The following is an 18,859-nucleotide window of genomic DNA, read 5'->3' as shown; positions in this document are numbered from 1 at the left end:
AGCCCTGCATCGGTAACTTCATCATCACCGTCATCACGTTGTCATGCTGACGAAGCTCTCCCTTGACACTTAGCTGGATCTAGAGTTCATGGGACGTCACCGAGCTGAACGTGTGTAGATCGAGGAGGTGCCGTACCTTCGGTGCTAGGATCGGTCGGATCATGAAGACGTACGACTACATTAACCACGTTGTCATAACGCTTCCACTTACGGTCTACGAGGGTACGTGGACAACACTCTTCCCTCTTGTTGCTATGCATAGCCTAGATAGATCTTGCGTGTGCGTAGGAATTTTTTTGAAATTGATGCGTTCCCCAACAATAACATGGCATGAATTCTTCATAAATTATAGATATGTGAGAGACGCATCACCAGCCAACTCCACTCTCTCTCCATCTCCTCCTCTTCTATTATGTCCTCGTCAGATATATGGTGAGCGACGATAGCAATGCGGCCACCAGTGCAGATCTGGCACCAATGATGACATTGAGGAGCTCTCCCTTCGCATCCTGTTGCGTCGGTCGGTCGTGGACCAGGGTCGCAATGAAAGCTCCGGTTCCACGCCCTCCCCCGTTGTTGGGTGACTTCGTTGGACCCTCATTCCCTTCACGACTCCAGCCGCTCCATGCCCGTCCAGGTACGCCGCCCACCATGCCCACAAGCTCAATCTACTCCAGATGGCGTGCCCGGGTACCGTTGTGTCCTTGAGCCCGCGTCGACGCGTACGTGGACTCTTGGATATGAGTCATAGAGAGGGTGGCGGCGGGAGGGGCACTGGCTGCGTGCCGGTGGATTGTGAGGACAGGCTCCTAGCGTCTGACCTTGACCTTCGCAAGTTCCGAGGACTTGCCAAAAAATACCAAAGCGCTTCCGCTTGCCATCGAGTTGTCTGAGCGTGACGCAACAATGAAGATGGCCCAGTATGCCAGAGAGCAAGACCGCCTGCTCTGGAGGATAACCGGCCAAATAACCTCCACTTGTTCTGGAGGACGACTGGTCTTCTGGTTGTCTGATGAATGTTGCAATGTGAATTTTCTCCGATTTAACTATATTTGTTGTTAGTTTGTTGATCCATGATATGCCTCCAATGTATCTATAATTTTTGATTGCTCCATGCTATATTATCTACTGTTTTGGACTATATTGAGCTTTATTTTCCACTTTTATATTATTTTTGGGACTAACCTATTAACCGGAGGCCCAGCCTAGAATTGCTGTTTTTTGCCTATTTCAGTGTTTCAAAGAAACGGAATATCAAACGGAGTCCAAACGGAATAAAACCTTCGGGAACATGATTTTCTCACCGAACATGATCCAGGAGACTTGGACCCTACGCCAAGGCATCAGAGAGGCGGTCACGAGGGTGGAGGGCGCGCCCCCTGCCTCGTGGGCCCCTCGGAGCTCCACCGACGTACTCCTTCCTCCTATATATACCTACGTACCCCCAAACAAACAGAGAAGGAGCCAAAAACCTAATTCCACCGCCGCAACTTTCTGTATCCACGAGATCCCATCTTGGGGCCTGTTCCAAAGCTCCGCCGGAGAGGGCCGTCATCATGGAGGGCTTCTACATCATCATAGCCCCTCCGATGAAGTGTGAGTAGTTTACCTCAGACTTTCCGGTCCATAGTTAGTAGCTAGATGACTTCTTCTCTCTTTTTGGATCTCAATACAAAGTTCTCCCCCTCTCTTGTGGAGATCTATTCGATGTAATCTTCTTTTTGTGGTGTGTTTGTTGAGACCGATGAATTGTGGGTTTATGATCAAGTCTATCTATGAATAATATTTGAATCTTCTCTGAATTCTTTTATGTATGATTGGTTATCTTTGCAAGTCTTTTCGAATTATCCGTTTGGTTTGGCCAACTAGATTGGTAGTTCTTGCCATGGGAGAAATGCTTAGCTTTGGGTTCGATCTTGCGGTGTCCTTTCCCAGTGACGGAAGGGGCAGCAAGGCACGTATTGTATCGTTGCCATCGAGGATAACAAGATGGGGTTTATTTCATATTGCATGAATTTATCTCTCTACATCATGTCATCTTGCTTAAAGCGTTACTCTGTTTTAACTTAATACTCTAGATGCATGCTGGATAGCAGTCGATACGTGGAGTAATAGTAGTAGATGAAGAATCGTTTCGGTCTACTTGTCACGGACGTGATGCCTATATACATGATCATGCCTAAGTATTATCATAACTATGCTCAATTCTGTCAATTGCTCAACAGTAATTTGTTCACCCACCGTAGAATACTTATGCTCTTGAGAGAAGCCACTAGTGAAACCAATGGCCCTGGGGTCTATTCTCATCATATCAATCTCCATCACTTTAATCTTGCTTTGCTTTTTACTTTGCCTTTAATTTTTACTTTGCATCTTTGTACCAAAAATACTAAAAATATTATATCTATCAGATCTCACTCTCGTAAGTGACCATGAAGGGATTGACAACCCCTAATCGCGTTGGTTGCGAGTAGCTATCATTTTGTGCAGGTACGAGGGACTTGAGCGTGGCCTCCTACTGGATTAATACCTTGGTTCTTAAAAACTAAGGGAAATACTTACGCTACTTTGCTGCATCATCCCTTCCACTTCGGGGAAAACCAACGCAAGCTCAAGAGGTAGTAAGAAGGATTTCTGGTGCCGTTGCCGGGGAGTCTACGCAAAAAGTCAACATACCAAGTACCCATCACAATCCCTATCTCTCGCATTACATTATTTACCATTTGCCTCTCGTTTTCCTCTCCCCCACTTCACCCTTGCCGTTTTATTCGCTCTCTCTCTCTCTATCCTCCCTCTCTTTTCCGCTTGCCTTTTTGTTTGCTCGTGTGTTGGATTGCTTGTTTGTCGCGATGGCTCAAGATACTACCAAATTGTGTGACTTCACCAATACCAATAATAATGATTTCCTTAGCACTCCGATTGCTCCTCTTGCCAATACTGAATCTTGTGAAATCAATACTGCTTTGTTGAATCTTGTTATGAAAGATCAATTCGCCGGCCTTCCTAGTGAAGATACCGCTACTCATCTGAATAGCTTCGTTGATTTATGTGATATGCAAAAGAAAAAAGATGTCGATAATGATGTCTTTAAATTGAAGCTATTTCCTTTTTCGCTTAGAGATCGTGCTAAAGCTTGGTTTTCGTCTTTGCCTAAAAATAGTATCGATTCTTAGAACAAGTGCAAAGATGCTTTTATCTCTAAGTATTTCCCTCCCGCTAAGATCATCTCGTTTACAAATGATATTATGAACTTTAAGCAACTTGATCATGAACATGTTGCACAAGCTTGGGAGAGAATGAAATTAATGATACGTAATTGCCCTACTCATGGTTTGAATTTATGGATGATTATACAAAAATTTTATGCCAGATTGAATTTTGCTTCTAGAAATCTTTTAGATTCGGCCGCGGGAGGCACTTTTATGAAAATCACTTTAGGAGATGCTACTAAACTCCTAGATAATATTATGGTTAATTATTCTCAATGGAATACTGAAAGATCTTCTAATAAAAAAGTGCATGTGATAGAAGAAATCAATGTTTTGAGTGGAAAGATGGATGAGCTTATGAAATTATTTGCTACTAAGTGTGTTTCTTCTGATCCTAATGATATGTCTTTGTCTACTTTGATTGAGAATAACAATGAATCTATGGATGTGAATTTTGTTGGTAGGAATAATTTTGATAACAATGCTTATAGAGGGAATTTTAATCCTAGGCCATATCCTAGTAATCCTTCTAATAATTATGGGAATTCCTACAACAACTCTTAATGAAATTATAATAAGATGTCATCTGAATTTAAGAATAGTGTTAAAGAGTTTATGAATTCGCAAAAGAATTTCAATGCTTTGCTTGAAGAGAAATTGCTTAAAGTTGATGATTTGGCTAGGAACGTTGATAGAATTTCTCTCGAGATTGATTCTTTAAAGCTTAGATCTATCCCTCCTAAGCATGATATCAATGAGTCTCTCAAAGCCATGAGAATTTCCATTGATGAGTGCAAGGAAAGAACCGCTAGTATTCGTGCTTCCAAAGATGCCTTTATTAAAGCATGTTCTTCCAATTCCTATGAAAATCAAGATGAAGATCTAAAAGTTATTGATGTGTCACCTATTAAATCTTTGTTTTGCAATATGAATCTTGATGAAACTGAATATGATCTTCCTTTACCTAGAAGGCGTTCTAAAAATTCGGAGTAACCAAGTTGCAAAACTTGATGATGTTGATCTGAATAGCGTGCCGGCGATACGACAACGACTTCCCGTTTCGTCGTTGAATGATGTATGTGTCGTAGGGTGGAATGTGCTTTCCTGCGTGAAACTTTTCATGCACTTGCTCCCAAAATGGCGGCCATATGGTCTTGCCTATGAAATCCGCGGATATAGCCAGCCACGCATGGCACCACAACTCATCCTCCATCGTCGAGTAGCTCACCATCCTCCGTACTCTAAAAAATGACATAGCATCTGAAAATAAGTTCATTAACCTTTGACCGAACACCAGCCGGGCGTGGTGTCCACCATGAAGGTCGTCGACAGGGGGACAGAGTGTACCTGGGTACAAATGACTCTAGGGCGGAAAGCTTCGTCGGGATGGCGAGCGGGCGTGTCGATGCTGGTTGCAGATGTCCGGCAATGCCCCTGTGGCGGCCAGAGATGAACAACAACGGCGGCAGAGGTGAAGGGTGCGAATGTAAAGTAAGAGGAAGAAGGGGCGGAGTGGAAGGAAATGGTACCGGGAAGGGGGTTTTGCTGTGCCGGGGATGTTGGAGTCCTACATTTCAGGTGTCCGGACACCCGCAAACCTTATACACTTTTGTCTCTAATTTACGGGAGAAATCATGTTCAGACCATCCCGTGGACCGATACAGGTAGGCGTTGGATGATTTCCATGGTCCGGACAGTTGTGGGAGGTTTATGGATCCGCCTTCAAGATGCGCTTAGTAATAAAAATAATACCGCATCGATCGCGTCTTGATTCTTGGTACTAATCGCGTCGTTATTCACGGCGGCGGTAGCTAGCTAGTACTAGCTACTTTACCGATTCTTCCACCCACTGAGCCATGACCGACAGCAAACTGGTGATCCAGCGCGCGAGGATCGGAGCAGAAACAAACAAACAAAAAAACAAACAAACAAACCCACCCTTCCCCTGGGGGGGTGAGGCGAGACAGGATAAAGACTATGGGGTTTCTATTCTGGCACAGTAGAAGGAAAGAAAGCAGCGTGCTCCTCGATGCAGGCGATCGAGACGGAATATTTGCACGCGTGTTCCGAGGAGAGGACACGCACCACACCACCACCTTGCCATGCATCTCTCCCTCCTTCCCTAGCTAGCTACCCCTAGCACTAGCACCTCTGCCGCTGCACCCTAGCTAGCTACTCTCTCCGTTCTCTCTCTTGCTAGCCTGCGTGTGTGCCGTGTCGAATGGTGCAGCACACTGTTGGTGGTGCTCGGCCAGGCCAGGCGATGGACGGATGGACGGATCGATGCATGCATGCATGCATGCATGTTGCGCGGGAGGCAGCGACAGAAAACAAAAGGGAGCTACGAGCAAGCCCTAGCCCGTCTCCCTCCTCTCTCTCTCTCCACCAACCCAACCCCAAGCAAACATAAGGCTGCACCGCGCAGTAGAGGAGCCAGTGGTGGCAGGACGGGAGCTCGCTCAACACTGGTTGGTTGGGCGCCGTGACCGGAGAATCGAATCCACCTGCCGTCGCCAGGCCACGCCGTATTGTGCGCGCACCTTCCGAAGGCTGCATGCATGCTCCCTCCCCCCTCCTCCTCCTCTCTCTCTCCTTCTCTCTACAGCGCTGATCGATCTGGTGAATGTACGTATCGGCCTGCTCTGGCTTTGGCGTGCCATCGCCATGCATGGCCTCTCTCTCCCTCTCTCTCTGCACGCTTGACTGCACCGGCGTAGTCTCGTGTCCCATATGAGAGGCTCCTCGTCTCGTCTCGTCTCGTCTCATCTCATCTCATCTCATCTCATGTGCCTGCGTGCTCCGCTCCGGCCTGCGACTGCGCAGTCTATCTTCTCCTGTAAGGGAGAGCTCGATAAAGGCGAGGAGGAGACACGCAGCAGGGTTGAACGAACGGGAATCATTCAAACAAAAAAGTTTGTGCAGCAGGCCCGCCTGACGTGCTCCCTGCCGGATGCCGGCCTCACACACAAACTTTGAACCGTCCATGTATGCATACGTACGTCATATATATATATATATGGTCCCGTTTAACTAGCGTGTACAGTATGTACACTCTCCATCATCGCCCAATCATGCATTATCTTTTTGGGATAAAGATGCCAGCTTCATGTGGTGCATGGTTTGCCCAAATTTGTTAGCGAATGATGGGTATCTCTGGATCATGTCAAGATCATAAGGTGGCTGGAGAAGCTTGCAGTAGCAACCACTCCGTCTTAACATGACATGGAGACCGATACTGTGATTTGTTAGCCATATATACTCCTAGATAGAAGTATATATTGTCAGAGATTATTATTGTTAGTCTGAAGTTATATCTGAACAGTAGGGCGTGCAGGTGAATCTATGCCGGTATCTCCGATAACAGATAGCACCAACGTACAAATCTCTGCCTGCTCGATTGTTTCAGAACACTGGTGCCCAGCTTGGCATGAGCATTTTTTCAACCAAAACCATAGTGCTAGTCCAAATATTAGGACAGACATGAATACCCCATAATTTTTTTTTTTTGAACTGTCACCGGGGGAGGGATAGCGATCCCTCCACCTGAATACACAAACAGTCATCTCAGCGCCGATTGGAGTACATGCTGTCTGATTTACAGAAACGAGAATCAGCGAAGCATCAATGCCATGCCATGCATGGTCCAAAACCCGGATCAGGGGCGGTCCGGTACATGCCAGAAAGCAAACAGAAGAGCTGATCCTTTTGCAGGAGTACTTGCTTGCGAGTTGCGACCCCCAAACCTGTGTACGTTTGCATTTTTGTTTTTGGGACCAAAGTGAAGTAGGTAGTTTGCAGACAAATAAGTACTAGACCAGCTTGCAGCAAATGCAAATGTAACCTTACACAAACACACATTCATCGACATTTTGAAACGAAATCGATCGACATCTTCTTGAACTACACCCCACCATAATTTGCCAGTGACCCTCCTGACTTGAAGACTATACCACTATACCAGCACCACCAGTTACTACTCTCTTAATACTGATAAACCTAGCTAAGCAGACAGTAAACCGAAGTTACTCGTCACGTCACCCCCCACTGATTGATTAACAAAAGGAAAACACAAGTAATAATTGAGAAGGAAACCACACGACGCTAGACTGAGCTGAGCTACGCTATTGCTGTCATCATGCATGTAACAGCCGGCCGGCCGGCCGGCGTTGTCGAGGCCGATCATGGGAAGGCGCCGTTGAGAGTGGGCAAGTCCGGCCATGCCATCATTGACGCCGGCCCGCCGCTCCAGTACTGCATCTCCTGCGTGCCCAGCGACATGGTGGGTGGCTGCTGGTCCATTCCCACGGTGTGGCTGCTCTGCGCCGCCGAGACGGTCGACGCGGACGGCGGGAGCGAGCACATCGCCGTGCTGCAAGGGTAGGACGACGCCTGGGTGTCGTACGGGTGCGGGCGGCCCGCGCCGCCGTTGCTCACCACCGCGTTCAGCTGGTCGCTGTAGTAGCTCGCCGCGAGTGAAGATGGTGACGGTGAAGATGAGGGCGGCTTGAGCTCCAGCCCTGACAGCAGGTTGTGGTGGCCCTGGCCCTGGCCCAGCCCCAGCGAGCCCATGCCGAGGTGCATTGGTGGCGGAGGCATGGTCGGCCGGTGCGTCGCCTGCGGCCACAGCGACGGCGACATGCCCTGCCCGCCGTTGGCCGACCCCGGCAGGACCTGGAGCTGCCCCATGGTGTCAAGGCCGAGAAGCCGGTGCATGTTGCTGCCGGCGTAGCCGGCCCTGGCGCTGTTGAGCAGCGCCATGAGCTGCGCGGTGGCGGTCTGCGGCGCGGAGGCCCAGGACATGCCGCCGCCCACGCCCATGCCGAGGCCGAGGGACGGCGCGGCGCCGACGCCCATGCCGAGCACGGACTTGCAGGAGGAGGGCTGCGCCTTGGCGACGGGCGCCGGCATGGGGCGCGGCTTGCGGCAGCCGCCGCCGATGGGGACGTTGCGGAGCGCGCCGCCCTTGGTCCAGTAGCGGCGGCACGTCTTGCAGAAGTGGCGCGGCTGTGTGAGGTTGTAGTTGTTGTAGTAGCAGAACTTGGTGTTGGAGGAGTTGCACCGGGGGCAACGCAGCGGCGCCTGCTCCGGCCCCGGCGGCCCCTGCTGCGCCTGCCCCTGCCCCTGCGGCGACGACGCGGCCGAGGGCGACCGCTGCGTGGAGGAGCGCGAGGAGGTGGAGGAGGACGTGGGGGACGGGTTGGAGGAGATGGGCTGCAGCACCATGGGGAGCGAGCCGTGGTGGTTCGCGGCGTTGCCGGCGCACTTGAGCTGCTGCTGCTGCTGCTGCTGCTCCATGGCCGTGCCTCCGAGGAGTTCTTGGATCATGGCGGTGGAGGGCAAGCAAGCGAACACTCGAGCTCAAAGAAAAGGCTTCTTGGAGCAGAGGAAGGGCGAGCGAGCAAAGGTGGCGTGGTGGCTTCCAGGAGCTTTGTGGATCAGATCATGGGGTGGGGTGGGGCAGTGGCACTGGGGTTGGGGCGGTTTATAAAGAGCGTGGGAGGGGGCTGATCCAGGAGCAGCCAGCGCTAGGGCTTAGCGGCGCTTTGGTTCTTTCTGTGCCTTTGTCTCCGTTCAGACTTCAGAGGGTTAGCTTTGTCTTGATTTGTAATTTATACTACCTTGTACTACTACTAGTACTACATTTTTGTTGTCTGGTTGGAGCATCTGGATATTATTATTATCTGAGGAATGTAGGTAGAGTGGGGGCTGGACTGGGCTGAGGCTCATTGGAATGATGAATGGTGGGGTTGCATTGCATAGTTTTGCACTGTCATGTTGATGGACAAATGTCTGTCTCTGTGTTTCTATATAGTGCCATGTTTATCTCACCACGAAAATGCCTACTCAATTCCTTAGACCAGCTCACTTACACATGCATGAGTGACGCGCCTATAGGGGGTTTTTTGGCGTCAAAATCAGGGTCCTCTCTTTATGGATTATATACACAATGTTGAACAATGGTTTGCCGGGGGCAACAGAGGTAAAGCCAGAATTCATCAAAGCCAGGGCTAAAATTAAGCGGCTATAAATAACGGCAAATAACACTACCTCAAAAGAAAATCAACAATTAGAAATTAAACAAAATTAACTAGAGTAATTCAATTTGACATACACTACCTCAAAAGAAAATCAACAATTAGAAATTAAACAAAATTAACTAGAGTAATTCAATTTGACATCACCGACTCAATGATTTCGGGTCGTACAAAGGAAGTATGGAAAAAATTAGTTCGTACAACAAACAAGACATTCAAGAGATTGGACTTTCAATTCCTTTAAGACAAGTTTACCCCATGGAAGGGCAACAACATCACGGCCATTGCTCCTCTCATCGTTCCCCAGAGAACTATATGCAACACAAACAAGACTGAGAGGGACTATCCTTGGTACGGACCAGACAAGACTACCAGTATCGGCCTATGAGTAAGGTATCCTTGCGTGCTGAACGCCATGAAATTTGCCAGAGTTTGAAGGTTAATATGGTCGTGGTATGAATGGAACGAACCATACAAGTTATGGGTTGGTATGAGAAATCCTTGTGACGAGAAGCACCATGATCTCTTCTATGTCCCCACCACGATCACCAATGGCAATGGCTCAAAGACCCCATTTTGGGAGGGACCTTGGATCCATGAACAGAAACCTAAGGAGATCACACCTCTCATTTAAGAAGCATTCACTACGAAAAACAGAAGGTAAGGATGCCCTTAGCAGAAACCTAAGGAGATCACACCTCTCAATTACGAAGCATTTATGCCGGTGTCAAAACCGGTAGACCTCGGGGTAGGGGGTCCCGAGCTGTAGATCTCGGATCGAGGGTAACAGGAACGAAGGAGACGGTGTTTACCCAGGTTCTGGCCCTCTTGATGGATGTAAAACCCCTACGCCCTGTTCTTGTTTATATTGATGGAGATGTATCGAGTACAAAATTAATCTACCTTGAGATAGTAATGTGTGGTCTAACTCTAGGGCTAGGTGAATGATTTTGTGTTGATGTCCCCTCTACGGGCTAAACCCTATGACTTATATACATGCCAGGGAGGCTACGTAGGGTTACATGGTCGGTAACTAGGAGCTAGGTGGCATCAGAGATCTTGGAGTATAGGTCAAGTCTTCGGGGGAGGCAGACTTGATCACGCCTCCTGCATATAGCTTTCGGAGTCCATCTGATCACGAATTAAGGCTTGTTGACCCAACCCGAAGAGAATGGGTCGGGTGGGTTAGTACTCCCTTATCCAGGACACCGTTAGTAGCCCCCGAACTGGTCTTCTATGCCGAGGAAAATATGTATGATTTCTATAGAATATTTAACTATTTTGAACACACTCCGGGGGATGCACCTGTGAGCCACAAGCTCATAGGGCGCGCCACCCCCTAGGGCGCTCCATGTGGGCTTGTGGGTCCCACAGGGACCCACTCACTTACCCCAGCCGCACATTCCCTTCTTCTTCCTCCAGAAAAAATCACTTATTGCTCAAACCCATGTTCTTGCTCCTTAGAGCATCTCCAGCCGCGCCCCCAGGAAGGCCTCCCCAGGCGATTTTTTCGTGCCGGCGCCGAAAAAACGGCCCAGTCGTGCCCCCAGGAGCCCGATTTTCGCCGGCCTAGGCCGAAAACAGCGCCGACGGACCCAGGCCGAACCCGGCGCACTGGGGGGGCGCCCCGGGGCGCCGGAGCGAGCTGTTTTGGCCCGAAAAAGCTGCGGGCCAGCCGCGTCAGTGACACGACGCCTCGTCTTCCCCCAACGGCCTCGGTTCCCGCGGGGAATCAATGGCAAGGCTGACCGGCAGCCTTGCCATTGATTCCTCACGGGCGGCGCGTCACGGGGCAGCGCACCGACGCCTCCCCTCCCTCGCACGCGTACACACGGGCGCGGCGCGGCTATATAGCCGGTGGCCTCACTCGCATGTGCCCACACTAGCCCCGCCCCTCGCCGCCGCCCAGCCCCTCCCTCTCCCTCTCTACCTCTCCCGAACACGTCGCCATGGCAGAGTGTTTCCCCGGAGACGAGGCGGCGGCCAACGGCTTCGGCCGCTGTTCGCTGCACGAACAGGAGTCCTGGCTCCTGTTCTAGGCGAACATCCTGGCGCCGCCGGACATGCGCGCCGGGCCGATGGGGTGGAGACTCAGCGACGGGGGAGTGCCCATTCCCCCGTTGCCCGACGCCGTGGCCAAGCCCAAATACTTCGCCGAGGAGGTCGAGGTCGTACGCGCCTCCCTCACCGACGCCCAGCTCTCCCTCCCCCAGTATGCCGCCGACAACCACGCGGCTTGGGCGGCGTACTTCGCGCGCCGCCAGCAGCAGCGGTTGGCGTCCACCAACGGCGCGCCGGTGGTCGGCGGCCAGAAGAATAGCGAGGGGCGCTGTGACGCCCTCGATTCAATCGCACACTAATCATACACGCAAATGTGTACGATCAATATCAAGAACTCACGGGAAGATATCACAACACAACTCTAGACACAAATTAAAATAATACAAGCTTTATATTACAAGCCAGGGGCCTCGAGGGCTCGAATACATAAGCTCGAATACACAAGAGTCAGCGGAAGCAACAATATCTGAGTACAGACATGAGTTAGACAAGTTTGCCTTAAGAAGGCTAGCACAAAAGCAACATCGATCGAAAAGGCAAGGCCTCCTGCCTGGGAGCCTCCTAACTACTCCTGGTCCTCGGCGTCCGTCACGTGGTAGTAGGCACCCTCGGGGTAGCAGCAGTCGTCAAAGGTGGCATCTGGCTCCTGGACTCCACCATCTGGTTGCAACAACCAGAAAGAAGAAAGAAGGGGGAAAAGGGGGGGAGCAAAGCAACCGTGAGTACTCATCCAAAGTACTCGCAAGCAAGGATCTACACTACATATGCAACATTATCAAAGGAAGGCTGTATATGTGGACTGGGCTGCAGAAATGCCAGAATAGAGAGAAGGTCTAGTCCTATCGAAGACTAGCATCTTCTGGAAACCACCATCTTGCAGCAAACAAGAGGGAGTAGAGTAGCATAAAGTAAAGTGGTAGTAGTGTTATCAACCTCGGCCAGAGATCCTTTCTCGACTCCCTGCGAGAAAGCAATCCCAAAGCCATACTATCCAGTTATCATCACAATCAAATCCTCATCACAATCCAGTTCTCATCACAAGTATCCAGTTCTAGTTGTATCGATCGGGATACAACTCCAAGTGTCCGTTACCGTAGGACAGGCTATCGATAGATGTTTTCTTCCCTGCAGGGGTGCACCAACTTACCCACCACGCTCGATTGACTCCGGCCGGACACACTTTCCAGGGTCATGCCCGGCCTCGGCCAAACAATACGCCGCAACCCGACCTAGACTTAACAGAGAGGTCAGCACGCCGGACTAAACCTATGCCCCCAGGGGTCATGGGCCATCTCCCCGGAAACTCCTGCACGTTGCGTACGCGGCCGGTGAGCAGACCTAGCTACCTCCTTCAACAAGGCAGGCGCTTGCGCAGTCCAACCCGGCGCGCGCCACTCAGTCGCTGACGTCTATTAAGCTTTGGCTGATGTATACGACGCAGAACGCCCATACTATGCCCACGTGATGGTTAGTGCTATCAGGCCAGAAGCCCCTCGGATCAAATATCCAAATCGTAGTGGATTAGGAACGCGCGGTAACAAGCAGAGACTCACGAAAGAGGTGACCCCGTTGCCCCGTCTCGAGGACTTGCGGCAAGGGCTAAGAATGCCCGTCCACGCCTCGTAATTATCTCACGGGCACCTTCCAGGCCAACCCGTCTCCACATCTCTTTCCAAGTAACAGTTGTAAAGTCCAAGTATCCGTGTGTCCAAACATCTAGAGGAAAACCCAAGGAATCACCCCCGGTGGGTTCCACTCAATGTAATCATCAAGGTGAACGTAGAGGAATCACCCTCGAGGTTCACACTTGAGGGGTTGCACGACAGAGCCGTATCGGAAGTGGTTAAGGAGGAAATCACCCTCGATGACCACGACCGAATAGCTACACTACAGGTTAACATCAGAAGTGTTGTAGAGGTCTCACCCTCGGCACTCGATAGTAACCCAGCAGTGTCGAGCAACTAAGGGGAAAGTGATGTGCGGTGCCGGGGCCTGGTCTTCAATCCCGTTGATCGGGTCTTCAATGATGAAGCAGGGGCAACAAGGACAAGGTGGGGGTCACTGATGGATCACTAACCAACCTATACTAAGCAGATTAGGATAAGAAGGTAAGGTACAATAAAAGGTACAAAAGCAGGATATGCATCAGAATAGGAGCATACAATAACAGTAGCAAAATCTAATGCAAGCATGAGAGAAAGGAATGGGCGATATCGGGATGATCAAAGGGGGGGCTTGCCTGGTTGCTCTGGCAAGGAGGGGTCGTTGTCGACGACGTAGTCGATCACCGGGGCCTCGGGGTCTACCGGAGAGAAGAGGGGGAAGAAACAGTAAATATAAAGCAAACATAGCATCACAAAGCATAACGTGGCAATATGTTGTGCCGGGAGTGACCTAACGTATGGCTACACGATATAGGTGAAGGGGGAATATCAACCGGGAATGTTTTCCCGGTTCCGGACCTGTGTCAGACAGATGACCGGAGGGGTAATGTTCCATGTTCAGATAGTTAGAGGCATCTGACATGTATGTGGGTAGCGTAATCGGGTTCATCTCGTCGTTCTGAGCAACTTTCATGTATAAAGTTTTTCGATCCGAGCTACGGTTTATTTAACATGATTTTCTAAAGTTTTTATTAATTTCTTGAATTTAATTATTTATCTCAACATTAACCAGAATAGTAAATGATGACATCAACATGACATCATGCTGACATTAGCAGTCAACTGTGCAGTTGGCTGGGTCAACTACATGTGGGCCCCGCATGTCATACATTGTTTAGTTTAATTAGGGTTTAGCTAATTAAATACAGTTTAATTCAATTAACTAATTAACTAGAATAATTTAAACAGGATTAAATAACTTAATTAATTTACTAATTAATAATTTTATTAATTACATTTTCTATTTTAAATTTTCGTTCTAGGGGTGGGGACCCTACGTTAGTGGCCCAGGGCGGTTTATTGGGCACGGGTTAACGGGGCGGGCGTGGGCGCCCGTGCCCGTGACCACCAGGGGCGATGGCCACGGCTGCGGGCCGAAGCCACACGGCGAGGTGGCTGGCCAGGGCGGCGCAGCCAGAGCCGCACGGCGAGGTGGCTAGCCAGGGCGGTCGCCGTCGGGGGGGGGGGGGGGCGAGGAGGTGGAGGAGCGGGGCGGCTGTGGCGTAGGGGCAGCCGCGGTTCATGGGGCGCAGTGAGGGCGTCGAGAAGGGCCGCAGTTCGCGGGCACTCGCGTCGGGCGTGGCCGGCGCTACACGGGCACGACCGGCACGTGGCCACGGCGGGGTGAGGCGCGAGTGTGGTGGACGCATCGGGGTAGAGGGGAAGAGGAGGACGGACGGCGGCTCACCCCCGTTGCAGGGGAACGCCGGCGATGCTCGGAGGAGCCGCGGTTGAGGAGGAGGTCGAGGACGACGCAATGATGAGGACGAGGCGGCGGGGCGACGTCGGGACGAGGTGGCGCCGTCGGGGACGAAGAGGTCGAGGGCGATGTCGATGGGGCGAGGCGGTCCAGCGAGGGAGGGTCCGAGCGGCGGCGGAGTTGGGCGTGCGCCTGTGCGGCAGGCGAGATGGAGCAGGCTACGGGGCGGCGTCGGGGATGGGCGACGGCGTCAGGGGCGTGAGGCGGCGCGGGATGGGGTCCTCCCGATCCAGATCTAGGCGAGTGGGGGGAGACGAGGGAGACAGTGGGGTTCGTGGGGGGAAGTGGGGATAGTGGTTAGGGTTTCTGTCGGGTGGGGGGATAAGGGGCGACGTGTGGGTCGGCCTGTGAGGGGGGGGGTGGCCGACTGGGCCGGCGGGGTTGAGGCCCGGTGGGGAAAGGGGGGGGTATTTGCCTTCTCTTTTTGTTTTATTTTAATTCTGTTTGCAGAATTTGCTTGCAATATTTTGAGCTGCCAATTGGTCTTTGTAAAAATGTGGAACTTGGCCACATAAATACATTGCAATAGTTAGCACTGCCACAAAAAGGCTGTGAGGCTTTTGAAATAGTTTGAAATTTTTATAAAGTAAAAAGGCATTTAAACTATTGTTTTAGCCACTGCTTTAAGTAGTTTAGGCCACTTAAACCCTTTGCAAAAATGTTGGTCCACCACCAATATTAGTTGTGGAATATTTGGCACATGATGAACATTTTTGTATTCATGTTTGAGAAATTTTGAATTATGGACTTGATGTTTTGAACAAGTGGCAACTAGGCAAGGTAAACATGATGACATGGCATGATTAGTGGGAGATTACTATGGCATGAATCTCGGGGTGTTACAAATCTCCTCCACTACAAGAAATCTCGTCCCGAGATTTAAGTGGTGAAGTAAAGAATAACTTCGGGAGAATTGACCCTTATAGGGTTAATTATCTGGTAAACAATTCAGGGAATGTGGCAGAAGTATCTCTTGAGTTGAAACTTAAGAAAACATCGAGAGCAAAATATGAAGGTACAATAGGAAGTTTCGAGCGAAATGGACAAACGATCGATACCTGAACAGAGTGTGAGAAGGGGGTTCAGAGTATCGGGAATAGATCAAATCTCGGAAGGTGGCTCGTGACAAAACACAAAGCCAAGAGCAAATGATACTTCGGAAGAAAAGGATATACAAGAGAGTCAGGTTCCGATCCTGTGGAACTGTGGGTTATGAGCCCACCATGTGGGTTAAAAGTAGAAAGGGGGCCGATAGCAAGGCATGTCAGATGATAGACTGTCAGTTATGTTGTCAACACGTTGGTACCAAGGGCGAGGGACAGAGAGAACTATTTTCCTGCTCGCTGAACGAGGCGGACCAGTAGGCGAAGTTCTCGTCCATCGGGGGTTACCAGGATGTCGTCAGCAATAGTAACAGGGTCTCACTGACAGAGTTGTAAACCGAGGTGTTTCCATAAGCAGGGAATTATTTCTGCTTATAACACATATAGATCACAAGAAAGGTTGAGCAAACCAATGGAAAGGAAAATGTGTTTATCGAATCAACAACCCAAAGGAAGGGAAGATGTGTTTACTCATAAGAGTTGGGATTATATCCCTCCCAAGGGGAAGCGGAGCAGGATATACATGATATGACAATAAGTTTAAATATCATTTAGATAAAGGGGGCGAGGGGATAATCATGATATTACCCATACAATGGTGTTTGGATAATAGATCAAGAAACACTCGACAGTGTGCTTCCAATGTTCATGGTTGATATTCGGAACACCTCAGTCATGCTTCGAGGTAGCATTAACTTGGTGTTACAAGTAGGGGCTGGAGTTGAAGATCACAAGAAATACTCAAAGAACGATTGCATGAATAGCAAGGAGTCCAAGGTATAACCAAGACATGATCAACATGTGTTGGAAAGGAGATAAGGGGGTTGTTAATGATAATTCAAATCATTGAAGGTCAATGATGGTATTTCTCACCATGAATTCAATTGTCATTTCAACAGAAGTCAAAATGTTGATGCTGATCACGACGCCTTTGTCGAGAGGCTCTATGAAGATGCCATCGAACAGCAACGACATCAAGCAAAAGGAATGTTGAAGCAAAGGCTATTGGAACCACGTATACGACACAAGCTCGGATTCGAGCTTGTTGTTCAAGGAGGAATGATAAGATGAGGAAGATTGACGTAAGCATAGCTCGTCGTCGGAAGTTGCGCTCCAGAAGAAGGACCGGATAGCACAGTTAAAATTAGCTCGATAATGATATAGCCGATCAGGCTAGGAATGATGTGATGGAGTATCATTCCAATGAGAATTCACAAGAGGTAGTGCAATGACACAATATCCTCGAGATAACAGGGGGCAACACTCGAGGTAGATCGAAATAGAGGTTGGACAGATGAAAAGATCTATAGAAGACAAGTATTTTAATTTGTTCGAGAAATGGAATCAAAGGGGAACAATCATGGTCAGAACCACAGTTGCAAAGGACCAAACATAGTTACCAGATGAACTTATAACAAGGGGATTATTATTATCACAAGAAGCTTCCATGATAAGTTCCACATCGGGTCCATGGGCATGAACACAAAGTTCAAGGTCGACTCCCACTTCTTCAATGCATATCCTTTCATTTACTTCTCGCGTTCAATGAAGTTGTAGTGTTGACATGTTATCTGGCAAAAACACCAGAAGAGTAAGACTCGTTAAAAACTCTCGGGTTCAAACGGATTAGGGGAGGCATAGGTTCAACCCATAGGGGCATCTTAGGAACCTATTCCACAAACTTCAAAAGTAAACAACACAAGCTCGAAGCAGAGCATGGTTGAAAAAAGGAGAGGATACAATTTACCAAAGGCTTTATGTATCCGAGAAAAGGCTCACAAGGTTATTGCATATGAAGGATGTTGTCGGATAACAACCCGGCAATGGGCCTGCCGGTCCACAATGGAGCTGATGTGAGTATCGCTACTCAATCAGAGGAAGAAAGAATGCAAGGGCATCGGATTATAGAACATCTGAATAATTCGATGCTTAGATAACAAAGGAATTATGATTTCCTAAACGAAGGATCAGAAGTAGACGCTCTGATCAAGGAGGGATAGGTAGAATAGACCTAGGGCACAATTGATGACAAATAGATTGGTCGAGAACCAGCTCATGTTCAAAATGACGTCTAAGCCAAAAAGATATAGAAGGATCACTGATGATTGTGTGCCTTCACACACATGTTGAATCAATAGGATCAAAATGAAGGTGTCGAAGGATACTAATGAATATTGCTACACATATGGAAAGCATCCATAATGCAAGCAGACAATTAATTGCAGAGCAATAGTTGAAGAGGATACTCGAAAGATCGGGTAGTATTTCCAAGTATTTTGAAAAGCATATGAACAACTGGGGATGAGCGGACCCCGGTTAAGTGAATTATCCTTAGTGCAAAAAGAAGCTGCAAAGCAGAAGGCACAAGGATTCTCGGAACAACGGAGAGTGCTAGGGGTATCTTGTATCAACATGAGCAACTGGGGATGAAGGTACAAATGGCAAGGAGGTTATTCCGAGGATTACCGGTGGTCAGGAACTGTAAGGCAGTGTGCACAGAGTCTCGAGAAACATCGAGGAGTAACCGCAGAATCTTCTGGCGAAGCAAGTGATCATCGGTAAGGTCGGGGCTCACCGGGAGGAAGTGGGCACGAGAACCTAATGTCAGAGTTATTAAATTCGTTTAACCCGAGTAGAAGAGAGAACAGAGTCCCAGAGTAAAGACGAGGAATAAAAGATCCTAATACCACCCAATGGCGACGTAGGCCCGTAAGACACACAACCAGTGTTAGTAAAAGTTTTTCAGTGACTAGACTCAACTTCGGCCAAGTAGTTGGAAAGGGGGCTACCTACAGGCAGTCGGCTCTGATACCAACTTGTGACGCCCTCGATTCAATCGTACACTAATCATACACGCAAATGTGTACGATCAATATCAAGGACTCACGGGAAGATATCACAACACAACTCTAGACACAAATTAAAATAATACAAGCTTTATATTACAAGCCAGGGGCCTCGAGGGCTCGAATACATAAGCTCGAATAGACAAGAGTCAGCGGAAGCAACAATATCTGAGTACAGACAT

General features: G+C 49.3%; 1 protein-coding gene across 1 annotated transcript; it reads right to left on the bottom strand.

Annotated features, from left to right (window-relative positions):
* Positions 1-7,245: 7,245 nt before the first annotated feature.
* Positions 7,246-8,684, bottom strand: LOC123105131 (dof zinc finger protein DOF5.3). Its single transcript, XM_044527132.1, has one exon. It carries the CDS (start codon positions 8,532-8,534, stop codon positions 7,389-7,391), a length of 1,146 nt encoding a protein of 381 aa, XP_044383067.1. The 5' UTR covers positions 8,535-8,684; the 3' UTR covers positions 7,246-7,388.
* Positions 8,685-18,859: the final 10,175 nt, after the last annotated feature.

Source organism: Triticum aestivum, chromosome 5A, assembly GCF_018294505.1.
Source record: "Triticum aestivum cultivar Chinese Spring chromosome 5A, IWGSC CS RefSeq v2.1, whole genome shotgun sequence".
NCBI classification, from domain to species: domain Eukaryota; kingdom Viridiplantae; phylum Streptophyta; class Magnoliopsida; order Poales; family Poaceae; genus Triticum; species Triticum aestivum.
Note: the sequence above shows the minus strand (reverse complement) of the source record. Positions and strands in the feature narration are given on the sequence as shown.